The 17,307-nt window shown below is 42.0% G+C and overlaps 1 protein-coding gene across 1 annotated transcript in view; it reads left to right on the forward strand.

The window, feature by feature from the left end:
- Positions 1-753: 753 nt before the first annotated feature.
- The window catches only part of XIRP2 (xin actin binding repeat containing 2), a 1,171,239-nt gene continuing 1,154,685 nt past the window's right edge, over positions 754-17,307 (forward strand). The window contains exon 1 of the mRNA XM_086956584.1: positions 754-1,239. Coding sequence (XP_086812710.1) covers positions 1,075-1,239 — 165 coding nt within the window. The 5' untranslated portion in view covers positions 754-1,074. The remainder of the gene's footprint in view (positions 1,240-17,307) is intronic.

The following is a 17,307-nucleotide window of genomic DNA, read 5'->3' on the forward strand; positions in this document are numbered from 1 at the left end:
GGTGTCTGTGCACTCTCAGTGACCTGACCTCAGAGGGCTTGAAAGAGTTGAAATTAGATCATAAATTCAAAGCTGTTCCTAACAGGGAGCCCAAAAATAGGTTATGCCCAGTGCCCCAAAATCCTTAAGATGTCCCTGAACTAGACAGCTGTGCAGATCAAGTACCCCACTTCAGGTGAAAGTTTATCCAATATTATTTTTTATGTAGCATGCGTGTATTTGCAGCTGTGCAAATCGCATAAGAAGAATACTTGACCGATTGGACTACACAGACCCACACGAGTCATTCCGAGCCTAAACCAAATTCTCAACTGTTTTCAACGAAGCCGAACTGTCTGGTGTGCCCATTCGCAGGCCAAATATATTCCATTCCCAGGACACTGAACAGTTTACTCCAACTTAACAAAAAATGAAAGATTAATGAAACTGATGTCTGTTTTGCAAGCCACTGGTAGGAAGTGATGGCAATTGGCCTTTTCCTGTAATTTATAGTCTTCATGCTGGATTTTTGAAGGTTGTTTCCCTGGAGAAATTTGCTGATGTAAACAGATCACGTCTATGATGAGACGCCCGTAAAGGAAGTTAATTTTGGCAAAGTCCGCCTTGAACGTTCTCACGCAATTTGACTAAAAAAAATTCCGTACCCCCAAAGTTCATTCTTGTTCTCTAGCACTCTAAAAGTTATTTCCGTTTATGTTTGACGGTTGATGCTATGCCAAAAATGATTTGTTTCCATATTGTTTTGTGTCATAGAAAACTGCTGCTGCGTCAAAGACCGGAATCCTTTCTGAGGAAGAGAGGGCCCTGAAATTCCGCCGTTTCCTCCAATCCAAGCGTCTCCCTGGTAGGACGGTCTTAAGTGGGAGAGAAGTGCAAGGACCCTTTTGGAACCAGTGGAAAAACCCACTTGAGAGACCCAGCAAAATTTCGCAAGGTGGCTGCTTTGCTTAGGCCGCGCCACTGACACACCTGCCACAGGAGAGGGGAGGACAGCGCCCCCTTCTGGTTATACAGACCCCCAACCTTTGCAGCGACACACCTCCTCTCCCGACGCAGACAAAAAACAGCTGCGCAATGATTGAAACGCAGGGTGCGGCGGACAGCGTTCCTGTGAGGGAGGACCTGCAGGCTGCCCGAAGGATCGAGCGCTTCGAGATCCCCCTGGACAGCTTGAAGATGATGTTCGAGAAGCCCACGCGCATCGTCGTGCTGCCGCCCCGGCGAGGGGGCAAGAAGAAGGTAAGCGCGTGCGGCACGGGGTTTGCCTTCACAGTGTATTCTATATCTCTCTAAGACTTTTTATAAGGTAAACACTTCACACCCGAGCTCTAAACCTGTGTGTTGTGGTCAGTTTTGGAGACCTCATATTTCCCGAAAAACATGTTTTATGAGAGTCCGTTTATAGTTAAGTTGCAATTTAAATATGTTTGTAAGAATGAGCAGACTGTGACATTGAGATATAATTTAGATTACTACATTACCGCGAGCCACTAGGTATACCACACTCCACACCACTGCTTTGGATTAAGAATTGAATGCATTCAGGTAGCTGGATTTGTTTTTTTTTTTTGTGGCTGATTTCAGCTGAACTAGTTGATCTGAAAACACATTTGACAATTATGGTGTGTGAAGTGAAATCCGTGGACTGGAATATGGTGACCTGGAGTCGCCTGTTAAGATTAGACGTGGTGCACGAAGCTCACCACGTCTAGCATAGTGTAGTTATAAACATACTTTCGATTTTTGGCTCCAATTTAAGGTGATCTAAAGCTTTCCTTACACAAAGGGTAGTTCTCAGCGGAATCTTTAGTTCTCCCATGCAGGGAGGCCACGTGGCTCCTTGTCACTGGGACACCATGGTTCCGTTCCTGGACTTGCTTTTCATATCTAGTGTGTTGGGCCAGTTCACTTGAAGCAAGACTACAACTCCCAGAATGCACTGATATGTTAAAGCAAAGTCCAGAAAGGGCAAAATGATTTCCAGTCGAAATGGAGCTGTTTGTAATTCATGTATTGCAAGAATCATGACGTTTCCCATGTCAGGAGTGTAAATTCGTCTAATCCAGTCTGGCCCCCCATCCCTGGAGTTGTAACCCTAATATTGCTGCACATATCAAGCCGAATGTGTTTCAAGGGCGACAAACTATCACTTGAAGGTTTACCAGAGTGGTCGAGCAGATGCGCTGTGAATCGGGTGGTTGTATGAATTGTTTTAAAGGTTGTGTACTAATGCAATCGTTTTATTGTCCATTTACTGTACTTATTTTCGTGTATGTGAAAAGCTTCCGAATTGGACTTAAGGTGCAAAACTATGCATTATCTTTTGACGTATTCTAATGTGCTTGATTGGTTGCATTTAACTAGACTAAATACATTAATTGCATTTGTTTTATTAATCCTTGAGCCATAAAGACGAATCAATGCAACGTGCATCAAAGTGAAAAGTAACGTACTCGCTCGGACCTGACCTGATGGAGCAACGATAGATGTGAAATGCAGCCTACATTTGGGGCATGCACAGTTCAGTGTCCAGTGGTATACCCTTCCTGGAGGTAGCACGCAAATGAAACCCCTCAGTGTGCAGACAGGTGTTGGCCCCTGAATTCTTAGCTTTCATACTTGTCACTTGACTGCATACAACGGTTCTCCATTTGTTTTACTGAAATGCTCTGCTTTATAGGGCGTAGTTCAAGTCATTATGGTGTATTTATTGTGTAACTCCTCTTTCTCATTGCATTTCTATCGGCACCATCCATTTGTTCCCCTTTCTAGCCCAAAGTTCCACCTGTAATTTTTATTTTCATATTCCCGCGTTTTCATCAATATGTGCTTCTTGGGCATTGCTTTTAGAAGTTAACCACTCCACCAACAACGCGGTCAGTTTCATCAGGTTGTTAATTCCATCTCATTTTATGGTATGGCAGAATAGATATTGTAGTTGAGTTCAACAGACTGTAGAAGCAAAACATGAATGATCTCACCTCACTAAGGCTCCAATCGCATTACCTGAAAGGGTTTGAAACAAAACAAATAGTGCAACAGTTTAATGTGTTAATGTACGGCGCTACAATTAGAAGTCCATAAAATAACACAGTCAAGTCAAAGAAATATCGGGGGTGCACTTTCTTTCTGTTTAACACCGACTCTGGGTAGGAATAAGATTGAGTCAGTAATGCACATGCATTGCACTGAATTGTTTAATTTTTATTTAGGTTCAACACTGTCAGCAGCGTTTATAATATTTTGAGCACAAACAAGATAGTGTGAGTTTTACTAAATTGCTTCCAGGTTTATTAGCCATTGGAGAGCTGTTGACAAACACTAGGCTATTGAAACCGACTTCTGAAAGTACAAAATAATTTTCCCTGTTCGATTTTGTATTTATTTTAGATATACGTTCACATTTTAGGACTAAACAAGATTAAAGGGGTACAGTACAGACATGAAGCGCTGAGGTGAAAATTAGTCATTGGAAAATGATTTGATGCCATCGTTAATTACCTGATTTACAAAAGACATCCCAGTGTAAGAATTGGCTTTTGTAGTTTGGTTTGCCCTGTTCCCATCATGCACTGGGACAGGAACAGACTAATTTGCATACAGCCAGGTTCTGAAACTGGGATGGTGCAGTGAGCTAAAAAACGGTGTTGGATCTAGCCCTGATCTCTTGACTGGGTGAGAGTATTCTGTTTAATTCAGAGACTCTGTCCCTCACCACCCCTTGTTGTTAATATTTTTGTCCACCCTAAGCGTGGAAGGGTATACTCAGATGTGAGTCCCTTGCTCATTGCACCATCAGGATTCAAGCAAGCCGGGCCGAAGAGGCTGAAATGCCAGAAACCGGTCCCCGGTAGCTTGTTTCCTTCCCAGTGAAAGAATTGGCTTTTGTAGTTTGGTTTGCCCTGTTCCCATCATGCACTGGGACAGGAACAGACTCATTTGCATACAGCCAGGTTCTGAAACTGGGATGGTGCAGTGAGCTAAAAAACGGTGTTGGATCTAGCCCTGATCTCTTGACTGGGTGAGAGTATTCTGTTTAATTCAGAGACTCTGTCCCTCACCACCCCTTGTTGTAAATATCGTTAATTACCTGACATGTAGAACTGTTTCTGTGACAAAAGAGAGAAACATGGTTATGAAATGAATAATGAACTATTGAGAGGAAAATAAAACTACTTTGAAAATATAGCAGTAAAACACCCCAAGAAGAAAAATGTAAATACTATATAAAGTTGGCCCTATAATCTGGTAGCTGTCATTTTTGGAACACCATACTTCCGGCAGTGTGGTCAGTTACTGGCCTCAGAAAAGCAACTCTCAAACAGCAGTCATAGTGCATTATAAGTAGTATGGGAACTGTGTTGCTGCATGAAATGGGGTGGGGTCAGTGAGTGTGGACTCAAAGGTGTGGCTAAAACAACATTTTCTGGAAATTGTTTTTGAGTGTTTCGCTGTCAGGTAGCTACATATAAATAATGTGTAGCTTAAATAAACAAGCATTTACAATGCAACGGTTTTGCCTTTGCAAAAGTTTGAGCAATTGGCATTGTAAATGACAAACTTTTTATTTATGGCAATAGCTTAATCTCTCGCAAAGCTAGACCTATTTTCAATGCAATAGGTCACGTATTTACGCAAGTTTGTGCTATTGACATTGCAAATAATTCCCACTGCGCAGCACGCAGACCCGGTCTGTACCAAGGGTTTTATTTATATAGCGGATGGAAACAGGTGTGGGGGGGCACGCCAACTATTTTACCCCCTCACACACATTACCAGTAACGACACTATGTGAACCTTTGCAGAGGGGCTGCCAACACAAACACCATGTTGCGTTTTCAGCAACTTTTAATTATGCAGGTGATTGTATGCCAAATCCTTAAGTATGCATAACAAAGCGCGGCCTCAGAATCATAATTCCTGATGAGATGTCAGCAGAGCACCAATACTGGTCTTAAAAAAAAAAAAAGGCCATTACTAGTCAAATAGCATTTGTGTCGAGCCAAAATCTGAAGGTTTCCAGGTAAAGAATGCAGTAGCTAAGAGCGGTACACAATAGGAGTGAGCGTGAAATCTGAGAAACGGAAGCTTGTTGGCCTCATAGTAAACTCATTTTGGAGGTCTGGTGGCACATCATTCCTGAAAACTGCTTGCTTTCTGTGCAGCTGCTGCTACCAATGAAACAACATAAAAGACGAACTGGGTAACTTAAGATGTGCCATTGTTCAAAGAGAGACCAATTAAATGGACAAGCATATACTTTTATGATAATACTTACCAGTGGCAAATGACATTACTAACGCGATCCTGCGTAATACTACCTGCATGTGTCTCAAATTGACACCTATACTATGGGTACCTGGAGTTAAGAGGCTGGATTTAAGTGACACATTTATTTGTGAACATGATTGTTAAGAGGATCTTTGTGTGCACATTATGGATAGTAAGTATTGGTAATAAGCAAAGGTGGATTGTGTCGGGAACTATCGCACACCCCACTGACACAAATACGACAAGAAGCGGGGGGGGAAATCAGTCGTGTCCTAGCTCTCTTACAGATCCTAAACACTGTCCCAATTATGTAAGCATATCTCACTATTTTACGTAGTGAGAGTTGTCTTTTTAGCCCATTGTAAGATTATTGAACCATTGCCATTAACACGGGTGCCTTCAGGTAAGGTGCTCTTGCAAACAACAATGGGAATTCCACCCCCTTAGAATGACATGGTACAGTGGCACCATTAACAACCCTTTAGGCTCCACCACGGAAATTGTTTCAGGGCTTAGGTCTGCCTCTCTCATCTACCACTTCCTGTCATATTCACAGCAAATATAAGCAACCTTCTATGTATGGCCCCTGCACACACACAGCAAGCACCATGAGAACCCACTGCGTCTTGGCAAAGCACAGCAAATACGTGCACCAACAGCTTGTGTCGGTTTCTTGGTTACTTCTTGTATTCAGAGTAGGGCTACAATAATAATTTCCTTCAGCCTGTGTACACCTCTGAGTGGATACGCCCCCTGCCCACCACCGCCCCCATGGAGAACCCATATGTTTCCTCCTTGAAGTAGTCCGTGTGCTCGCCTAGACACGTAGAAGAGGTGCTTCTTGTGGTGTTGTCACGAGACTACGAATCGGTGAGGTTGATAGCTTATCGGCGCAGGCAGCAGCATTCCCTCCTCACTGCCCAAATTGCGCAATATCCAAGGCCGGAAGGGCCTTGCCGGGGCGAAGAGAAGCACGGCAATCCCCTCAAGCAGCCATCCGACTACATGGCCACGGACCCTCGTTGCCCAGCCCTTTACCTCACGATTTCCGCACGTCCTGCTGGCTCCTCCGTTTCTCTTCCGGGAACCTCCAGTTGCTTCTTTCCAACGATCAAAATGGCGCGACTCCAGCGGGGACGAGCGTGAGTCCAAAAGAGTGCGTCACAGTAATGGGCGCGCATGCACTGTTACAGGCAGCCCCGTCCATTACCGCACTTGTCAGCCAATGTGAGGCGCTTCTGGGGAAGTAGAGGCAGAGCGCCAACCCAAGCTGTCCTGTTAACTGGATATAACTGTGTGAAAGTTGTACCCCCCCCCCCCTGTTTAAAGCTGGTCTTAAACACGTTCTACTGGACGAGGCAGAGTGCTTTACGCTAATGGCCTCACAATAAAGGCTCCAATGTAAGCAGGTACGCACACACAGCTGCGCTTACAGGCTGATTTTTGACATTTTCGACTGATTTCGGGTTGCACCACAACCCCATTTGTAATAAAAAAAAAACACAGCCAATATGACTAAAAATGAAGTAAAATAAAAACAAGGCCAAGGGAGAGAGGGAGGGCGAGGACAGGGGAATGAATGGACGGGGGTGGGATGGGAGTGCGTGTAGGGATTCGGGGGCGTGTTTTTCTTGCTCTCCCCTTCCCATTGGCTGGAAGGTAAAATTCCAGCCAATGGGAAGAGGAGAGGGCGGGACTTAAAAAAAGACACGGAAACGCCTCCTAATCGCGTTTTCACGGGGAAAGCGTGATAGACAGCCAATCTCTTCCAATGGCTAGCCTCCATTTATGGAGCTAGCCAATGGAAGACAGAGGCGGGACGAAGCCCCATACTGTAGGATCATACGATTTCGCCCTGGGCTGAGCACTGCTTCGCAGTGCTAGGGCCAGGCCAAAACCTAAAAAGTTATTACTGTGGTAAAAGCAGCATAGTACATTATAAAACCTTTATTAGTTAATGCCCCTTAGATGTCTGTGTGTAATCAGAGAGTTATAAAATTAAATCTTGGACTTGTGTATTGTTAGTGCTACAGGGCACAGTCTGTGACAGAAAGCACTGTGAACATGTAAGTCATTATTTTAAACCTGCATTACACACAGTATAGGATAGCCTGCTGCATAATGCACACAAAGGTTTAAGATAAAATGCTACTTGCAAAAAATAGATTTTTTTTTTTTTTAATATAGACTGCACATAATGCAGTTTTTTAAATTTTTTTTTACATAACTGCCCCTTCAACACCTCGGGAGTAGTAAACACTGTATAAAATGCACTTATTAAGCATAAGCACATAACAGCTCAGTTAAATCTTTGCACTTCTAGTCAAAAAGAATAAATATTTGTCATCCCAAAGCTTCAAGCTTCCACCAATTAAAGCTAATACTGGCTCCCAAGTATCCCTTACAGTTGCAGATTGCCCTTTACATTTGCAAATTAACTCCTTAAACACATTTGCTTTCCTTTCAGGCAGGCAGATAGCATGGCAGTAAGGCTTGTTTAGCTAAATGACTGGCTTCAATATCACAGCATAGGAGACTCCCTGAATTACACTTTAGCTGAAGCATTAAAACGATTGGAATTAATAGTCCCAGGACGTTTGTCTTTTTATAAAAAGTAGGGGAATTATTTTTCATAAATCAAAAAAGTATCAATAAATAAATATTAAGCTGCATTGTGTCACACATTGGCAGAGGTTAGCTTGTTTCTCGTTCTGGGTCGTAAATTATTACAAAAACTATGCGGGTCAAGCGGAACCAGTCCCTTAGATGTGTGCACCTTTTGATGAAACAGAACATTTCTTATCTTGAGTCAATCCTCCTCAAACACAAATTCAATATCCATTTATCTTTTATTTCTCCAAGAGTTAATGTGTATTATCCCATAAGTTTATTCCTTCTTTTAGTCAATCATTAATTCATGATTCCATCATTATGATCAAACTAAATGATTTTTCCCAAACCCATTGCTTTTCGGGTCACACAATGACCCTTCTTCAGGGATCTATGGAAAAAATACAAGAAAACCAGATCATCAACAATAACATACATCAAACGAGTCTTCATCATGAATGATGAGTATGATGTCACAAAAATTCATAAGTGCTTGACACGTGCATGGTCATTCAGAAAAAAACATTGCATCTAATCCCCAGCGTTCAGAGTTCTAACGATGTGCTATGACATGCCAATATTCTATCCCACTACAATTCAAACTTCAGTGTACCCCTAACTATCCTCATTTACTTACAGAAACGTAATTGTTTAGCGTGAATCCAGTATGGCATACTGTTACCGCCGTGTTCCTTCCGGATACACTCCTTCCACTTTCACCCACTGTTATACACTCCTTCAACTTTCACCCACTGTTATTCTATCTCGCTCTTTCACTTCTCACGAGATTCCGGCATTCGCCTTCATCACGTGCTGTAATTGACCAGTCGTCACTCAAAGCACACGTGCCCCCACTCCACGTGATGTAATGCTTTCCTGAACTGTATCCTATCCATATCGTTGTCATGTTTTGCGGTCATATCACCGTGCTCATCACTTCATGTCAATTTCATTCTTTAAATGTATCAAAGCCCTCAACATGAAATGTACATTGGCTTTGAAAATAACCACTACCATTAATTGTAAAGGCATACATCATAAATAGTAGTGATGTGTGCCACATCAACATTAATATGTCACGCTGTTTTATTTTCAAAGCTTTCACCAAGAATCTTTAAAAAGACTTCTACCCATGTCACAGTTCATCAGGCTAAAACGAATTCCGTCTAACCCAGAAGAATCAACCACAACTATTAACCATCAAGCCATGAGATTCATGAGGAGAGGATATCACTTATGAATTTTTGTGACACCGTACTCCTCATTAATGATGAAGCCTTGTTTGATCTGGTTTTCTTGTATTTTTTTCTATAGACCCTTGAAGAAGGGTCATTGTGTGACCCAAAATACATTGGGTTTGGTTAAAAGCATTTTGTTTGAGCATAATGATGGAATCATGAATTAATGATTGACTAAAAGAAGGAATAAACTTATGGAGTAATAAACTTTAACTCATGGAGAAATAAAAGATGAATGGACATTGAATTTGTGTTTGAGAAGGATTGAATCAAGATAAGAAACGTTCTGTTTCATCAAAAGATGCACACATCTAAGGGACTGGTTCCTCTTGACCCACATAGTTTTTGTATGTTGATGGGCACTGTCAGACACAGTGCAACAGATGTAGTAGCACACAACAAATTTGGTAAAAATTCGGATTAGTAGTGAAATTGGAGTGCACTGGAAATTAAACTGTGCTCATAAATTATTACACAGTGTAAAGATCATGGCATAATATTCACAAAATAGAGTGGGAGAAAGTACATAAAGGAACCAAAGAAGCCAATAATTATAAAAAACTTTGTTTCATTTAATAAGTATACAAATGTTCATATTAAAATCAATAAAACAGCTTAAATACACAACAAATTACAGAAAAACAATTATATAATTTCTATACAGTAAATAAAAAAAGTATATATAAAAAATAGTGGCAATCCAATATTATTCGACGCGCGTTACAAAGGACGCCTTCTTCAGGAGCCACAAAATCTAGTATTAGTTCCTAATGAAGATGGTGTACCAGGGACTGAGCTTTCTTTATCTTTCTCTTTTATTATCCCTCGGTTATGGTCGTTACAAATTATCGTTGACTACTTGCAATGAAGTTACACCATCTAGCTAGTCGTTACTGTATCTCTTAATCCCTTTTGACGACTCCCCTGTAGTTTTTCATGTAAAATTGGATCGATGTAAAATTGAAATGTTGATTTCCTTGTATACGGTCACTACACAGACGATAGCTGGTGTCCCGTGACCGCAAAAGTTACAGTGTCCTTCTATACGGGCGTTTTGTCATGCAGAATGGAGCGAAAGAAAGACTGTATCACGTTAATGTTTCACCCGGGCGCTGCAAAGGATAATTGCCGGCGCCCCGTAGCTGATAGAAGGTAGTCTAGATGCAAGTCGATATGTAGTGTAGTTCCTATTTTCCCAATAGGCCCTGCGCATTGGAATAACATAAACAGTAGTATCGACGTAGAAGTGCGGATCTTCCAGGCCTCCACTGACTATGCTAAACTTAATTGGGTTTGTTACCAACTAGCTCAGAGGTCACTGGAAACTTTCTTGACTGAAATAGGAAGTGATCAGCTTCCCTGGCACAGACTAAGGGATTCAGTTTTCCAACAACCGTGCAACATGACAACTTTGCTCCTCAGATCAAGAGTCAATCTCTAGGGTCGTGTGAAACAATAGACAGTTATTTTACTCAGTCAGATTGGTGCAGATTACTTTCACAATATGTAGAGAATAGAGAGACGGGCGTTTGTCAATAAAAGTTAACATTTATTGAACAGTCTTTCTTCTCGTACAAGAGAAATGAATTGCCAGAATTGCAAGACTTGTTATTATAAAAAGTACGTACAGTAAGATAAGTATTGCGAAATAATACTGTAAAAGCATTGATATGGTTTCTTAGCCATACAATGGTTTAAAAGTAATAAAACATATATACATTAGGCTAAAATACTCAACTGGTGCTTCTAACTACGCCTACCCCAGTGTACCTGACCTAAGCCTAATACTTGGGAGGGGAGTAAGTAAGTAACTTTAAGTTAAGTTGGTTTTGCCAAGGTTTGCTTCAAGAATTCTCTCTCAAGGGTTTAGTCAACACCATACCTCTGGAATAGAATGATGGAGGTCTGGTATCTCCCTCAGGGCTCGATATCCCAGTCACCCGCAAGGGTAGACCAGAAACGCGGGAGCTGGATTTCTCGGCAGGAGAAAGGCAGCGTCTCTTCTTCAGCGCGTCGAGGAGGAGAAGGAGGGGGGACAGCGTCCGTGGGCAGCTTGCATCTGCTGGGCTCTTGCAGGGGGACGGCTGTTCAGCTCCTAAGTTCACCACACCATCGTTCGCTAGTTAGCAGCGATAGCAGTAGCGATAGCAGCTATGATATCTTCAGCATAACAGCAGCTTCAGGCGACGGGCAAAAGGGGACTTGCTTAAGGCCACGTTGGTAGTATTTATACCTGAAAGGTGCCATGTTTGATGTAAGTTTGCTGGACATAAGACGTCAATAAAGATGTCACTTAGGAAGTGATCGTCTATCAGTGCTCATTAGAGTTCTATTACTAATCAAAACAAAGCAAGCGGGGATTTCCAGGTTGCTGAGTTTTTACCTTGTTGAAGAACTCAGAGTGTTAATCTAGGAATCTCAGATAGTGACTTCTGCTCTGTCATTGCACTAATTGGTTGCAAAGGAAGTGGCAGAGAAAGCTATTCTGGAATGTGGCTCTGTTCGTGTGAGGCCAGAGATGAGTTTCTGAATATTGCACTTGAACGGTTATGCCAATATAGGGAATAAATGGATTTATAGCCGAATAGGGGCATAAGGTCACAGTATCGTTCAGGATCCTAGATAAGCACGCAACAGATAAAGGAATCACGTACTGCTCATAACAACTCGCGGGCACCGCAAAAGATGGCTACTGGCATCCCGCAGCCGTTGAGAAAAATATCTTTTCTCAACGGCTGCGGGACGCCAGTAGCCATCTTTTGCGGTGCCCGCGAGTTGTTATGAGCAGTACGTGATTCCTTTATCGACTTGCATCTAGACTACCTTCTATCAGCTACGGGACGCCGGCAATTATCCTTTGCAGCGCCCGGGTGAAACATTAACGTGATACAGTCTTTCTTTCGCTCCATTCCGCTTGACAAAACGCCCGTATAGAAGGACACTGTAACTTTTGCGGTCACGGGACGCCAGCTATTGTCTGTGTAGCGACCGTATACAAGGAAATCAACATTTCAATTTTACATCGATCCAATTGTACATGAAAAACTACAGGGGAGTCGTCAAAAGGGGCTAAAGGGATACAGTAACGACTAGCTAGATGGTGTAACTTCATTGCAAGTAGTCAACGATAATTTGTAATGACCATAACTGAGGGATAATAAAAGAGAAAGATAAAGAAAGCGCAGTCCTGGTACACCATCTTCATTAGGAACTAATACTAGATTTTGTGGCTCCTGAAGAAGGCATCCTTTGTAACGCCGAAATGCGCGTCGAATAATATTGGATTGCCACTATTTTTTATATATACTTTTTTTATTTACTGTATAGAAATTATATAATTGTTTTTCTGTAATTTGTTGTGCATTTATGCTTTTTTATTGATTTTTAATATGAATTTTTGTATACTTATTAAATGAAACCAAAGTTTTTTTATAATTATTGGCTTCTTTGGTTTCTTTATGTACTTTTCTCCCACTCTATTTTGTGAATATTATGCCATGATCTTTACACTGTGTATTTCCCTGTCTTAAGAATTGTTATTCCGAACAGGGAGTCCTTGTTTTTTACATTCTCATAAATTATTACAGCAGAATACATCATGGCCTCTGTTCCTGGGCAAACAGTCTGCCTCTCTCCGATCCTCCAGCAAAGATTGCTGATCGGCAACATCTCATCAACACATCTGTCCTCTGTTCTGCTTGGCCCAAACTTTTAAAAATGAGCACTTCACGCTGTAAAAAAAACCAGAACCATGTACAAGGCAGCATATGCAAAGTGACATTTAGGTGTGGGAGTGAGGAGGAAGCTGACTGGAGAGAACAAGAGGTGGGAGGGGGTGGAGGAGAGGTAAACAACTAAGGAAGAGGGGAGGGGGTACAAACCATGACGGGAGGCATCATGCCACTTAGTTGGAGAGGAAGAAAAGGTGCTGTTTGCTATGAGGACAGAGCGCCTTGGTGGGCTAAGGGGCCTATTTGTTTTCAAGGCGGCTTCTCTCTGGGCTGTTGCTAAGTTTTTGCTTTTGAAAAGTAACAGAAAAACAACACACCCAAACCACTTAATATTTCATTGAATAGATGGAGCAGTATTGCATGCATCTATCAGCTGTGAGCGAATAAATTGTGTTAAACACTGCAGGATTAGCCTGCCTCGCCATGTACCCAGTTCTGGATTTCAGTACTAGACATGCACCTCTGTACAAATCCATGGAAGCAACAATTGCGGCAGCAGAGTGAGATGGTGTTAATATTACGATACTGAGGCTCCCAATCAAAAGAAAATAAAGTTGGTGATCCACTATTAAAAGTACACAAGTTTGCTTTTCAAGTAAGCAATTTTGAACGTTTGCTCTCTAATGTTCAGAAACTGAAATTGTCCCGAAGTAGGTAACCCAGGAACGATGCCCTCCATGAAAACATTGTCCAGTTTAGACAAGAAAGAAGGTACGAAGAGATTTTCGGACTCCTCAAAGAATGTAAACTAAGTCGCCATGCACCCTGAGCGCCAGCGGCACTAACTTTTAAGCAGTCACTTTGAAGTTGGAGAAGGAAAAGGCGTTTTTCGGAATAGAGCGTCTGGCATTTGATCTGTCTTTGAATGGACTGCAAATGTGATGAGATAAGAACAGATTTAAATGCCTGTTTAACGGAGGTCGGAGCCAATGAAAACACGACAAGTCATGTGAAGTGCTCTTCAAAAGAGTTCCCAAATCATTTCCTAATATAAGATTAGGGGATAAATAGGAGTAATTGGTCCCTGCTTTCTGGAAGGGTTAAACAACGCAGGAAGAGGCATGATGCAGGTATGCCAAGAACAAATGAGGAGAAAGCATAGAAGAGTGACGATTGAGCCAGACAACGGGACGCCTATGGGCAGGCTGAAACCTACAAAGTATGTACAACATGTTTCTTCGGGACAGTGCATGCACTGTTTAGAGCCCAGACCTAAGAATTAACAACACTTTCAATATTTGTGCACATAAATATGTATACCATATCTTTCAAAATAGTATGGCTCAAGAACATGTTATTTAGAGCAAATGTAGTAATAAATTAACATTTATTATTACAGTGAGCAGATTAAAGGTCTTGTTATTACCATAGTATTGTGTAACTGACTTGAGCAAACAAAGCATTCTGTCTCTCAGAATGCACTACAATGACTTTGCAAAAAAATGTTTCCAATAGTCTTAAGACATACTCTGCGTGATTTAACTTCAAGCTTGCGCGTGTCATTGAATCTTCTGGCTATTTACCTTTTTGTTTTGTAACTAAAACGCACAATAAAATACCTGTTGCTATAGTTGACGGAGAGGGAGGGGGATTTTGACCCACTCAAGGCTTTGCCTCTGTGGGTCTTGCTCTCCTGCCCACACCCAACAATGGTAATACATAGCTTTATTAGACTTTTCAAATCTGCATATATTATGTGCTTTTTGAAACGTACACCATTTTCGTCTTAGAGTTTGTAGTCTTTGAAGTGCACTTTTTTCATTTTTAATAACCTCTGGGTTGTGTCCAGTTTGACAGTGATGGTTAAACTGAAATGTTGATATTGTGAGTTTGAAAGTTGATTCAGCTAATGCTCTGATGTTAAGTCACTTTCGTGTTTTATTAATGTGAAGCAAAGTGGACTCACCCCAAGTAAAACAAAAAATATCTGAAGCACACCCGTTGGTTATGATAATGTTGGAAAATAGTTAATAGAATGACCCTAATGCTTACCAATGATCTTCATTGCCCTTGTTCATGTCCTCCTCGTCACAATCCTGACAACCTGAGGTGTGCAGTAGATCAGCAGGGAAGTTTCTGGGAGGCCTCTGAAACTTGTTGTATATCTGTAGCTTAGAAGAGAAGGTCAGCCAAGCTGACCCATGAAGTCACTCTTCCCTGGGATGAAGAGAGCAGGTCTAGTCATCCTTCTCAGAGAGTAGGGAAGGCCTTGAGCAGCGGGCAGTCCTCCTTCTGTCGGCTCCATGGATCCAGGAGTAGTCTGAAGAGTGGGCCACAGGGTCTAATTTGTATACCTAGTGCCTGCCTTCAAGTGGAAGAACCCACTGGAGGGTCCCCCCCCCCAACTTGGTTGTGGAATATTTTTCCTCCCTGCTCTGGTCCCTGGATCTGTGGAGTGGCAAAAGACTAGTGTGAAGTAGACAGCTCCTTTGAAATGTGAGACTGTGCATAGATCTGCCCCTTTCATCCTTCTGAGATGGCTCATCCTGCTAATACCTAGACTCCCTTTGTGACACTGTATGGAAGAAAGGCACAAAGGCCAACTACGCCTACTCATGTAACCACGATACAGGCTGCAGGCACCGAATGGTGGGAAACATCGTTTACAACGCGGGGATTACATAGCGATGCTATTACATTGCGGTTTTCACAACGCAAGTCGTTACAATGACTGCGCTGGACGGCGCTCTAGGACAAGGAATAGCATAATTTACTATCCAAAACCTTCCCTACTGTATGTAGCCTGGAGTTGGAATAGTAAATTATACTACTCCGAAGTCCGCCCTCCAACGCATGTCGTAGTAATGACTTGCATTGTAAAAACCGCAATGTAATGTACCGCAATGTAAATGTATGGTTTTAACGTCATACATCCCCAAATGGTTAGGACAAGAGATTGCCAACTTTTTAAAAGTGGCATTTTTAGAACGGTGACTTAAAATCTGACTTTAGAATTGGAGAAGGTTTTAAATTGCAATGTATTTGAGGGTAAACATGACATTCCCACCCGTTCCCAAACAAAAGTCATCACTTAAGCAATGAAATGAGGTAACGCAATGTTATCCTAAAGGATGGGAGAGGTAGGTCTTGCAGTAGTGAATAACAAATGTAAGAGGTTTTTGCTACCAGGACATGAAAAGCTTAAAAGTATATGTCTAACTTTTTCAATGTACTGTAACCTGCCATAAGGACTGCTTAGGGCCTACTATTGAGGTGATTCAAATGAATTAAAAAGGAAGGTTTAGGCTGGCAAAAGGTTTCTTTTGGCAATTTAACATGGCAATATGAAAGTGCAAACCGGCTACAAGGGCAGGCATGAGATGTTTTAAAAGTGATACTTTAGTGGTTGGCACAATCAATTCTGCCGGCCCACTAGTAGTATTTAATTTACAGGCCAGAGTACATGCAGTTCTACTTTATCTGGGTTTACGTGTAACATATAAGTGCCAATTGAGTGTAAGCCAGTGCCGCCACGTTTAACGGACTGAGCACAAGCACTTTAGTTCTGGTTAACAGTGATAAAGTGAACAGCATCCCAAAACCAACACAAATGAAATTCAGCAATACAGTAGAGAGAAGGCAAAAAGTTTTGGTAAGCCCATCTCAAGTAAGCATGGGCGAATTTTGCGAATCTGGCATTCACGAATTTGCGTATTTGCAATCCGCAAAATACCCGGATTTTTTTTTTTGTGTTCGCAAGGGTTTCTGCCAGTTCGCGAGGGTTTGGTACCAGTTCGCAATTGCGAACTTACTTGTCGGCTCGCAACGGTCGCGACTATGTTGTTTCTACGTCTGGTTCATCATCACAGGTTCCCAGCACCCTCTGTTTCACCCATGCCACCCTCTAGTACATCAAAGCCACCCTCTGGTTCATCATCACTGTAGATTATGGGGGGGAAAAGCAAGCACACCTGCCCTGCTTCAACTGACATGAATTAATTTGGGGTTGGTTTATTAATGTGTCACTGTTTCAAAATTACAGTCTGGCACCTGCTTCCTTATCTGTAATTTGCTTTCTGTTGCAGTGCAACTTTTTTTTCCCAGGACCTTTGTGGCCTACTTGTAGCTATTCTATGAGCCTGCTGTGAGGGTCAGAGCAGGGTCATACAATTGTTGCAACTAGCAACTGAACTCTGGAGGGGCCCCAGTCAAGAAATGCTACAGGGAATTGTTACTATTACTAATGATGAGTTTGAACTTTTGCACCTGCTGAGTGCTTTCATTTTTGAAAATTTGTTTTTCTGCACAGCAGCAACTGTAATGCCCCAAACAAACATAGGCAACTGAACTCTGGAGGGGGCCCCCAGGAAGTACTTCAGGGAATGGTTACTAATGATGAGTGAACTTTTGCACCTGCTGAGTGCTTTCTGCAGAACAGCAACTGTAATGCCCCAAACAAACTTACTTGTGAAAGTTGATTTCTAATCCAAAAGTGATCCAAAGAGAGTCAAAAGGCC

The sequence above is a fragment of the Lissotriton vulgaris genome, chromosome 2_1, assembly GCF_964263255.1.
Source record: "Lissotriton vulgaris chromosome 2_1, aLisVul1.2, whole genome shotgun sequence".
NCBI lineage: Eukaryota > Metazoa > Chordata > Amphibia > Caudata > Salamandridae > Lissotriton > Lissotriton vulgaris.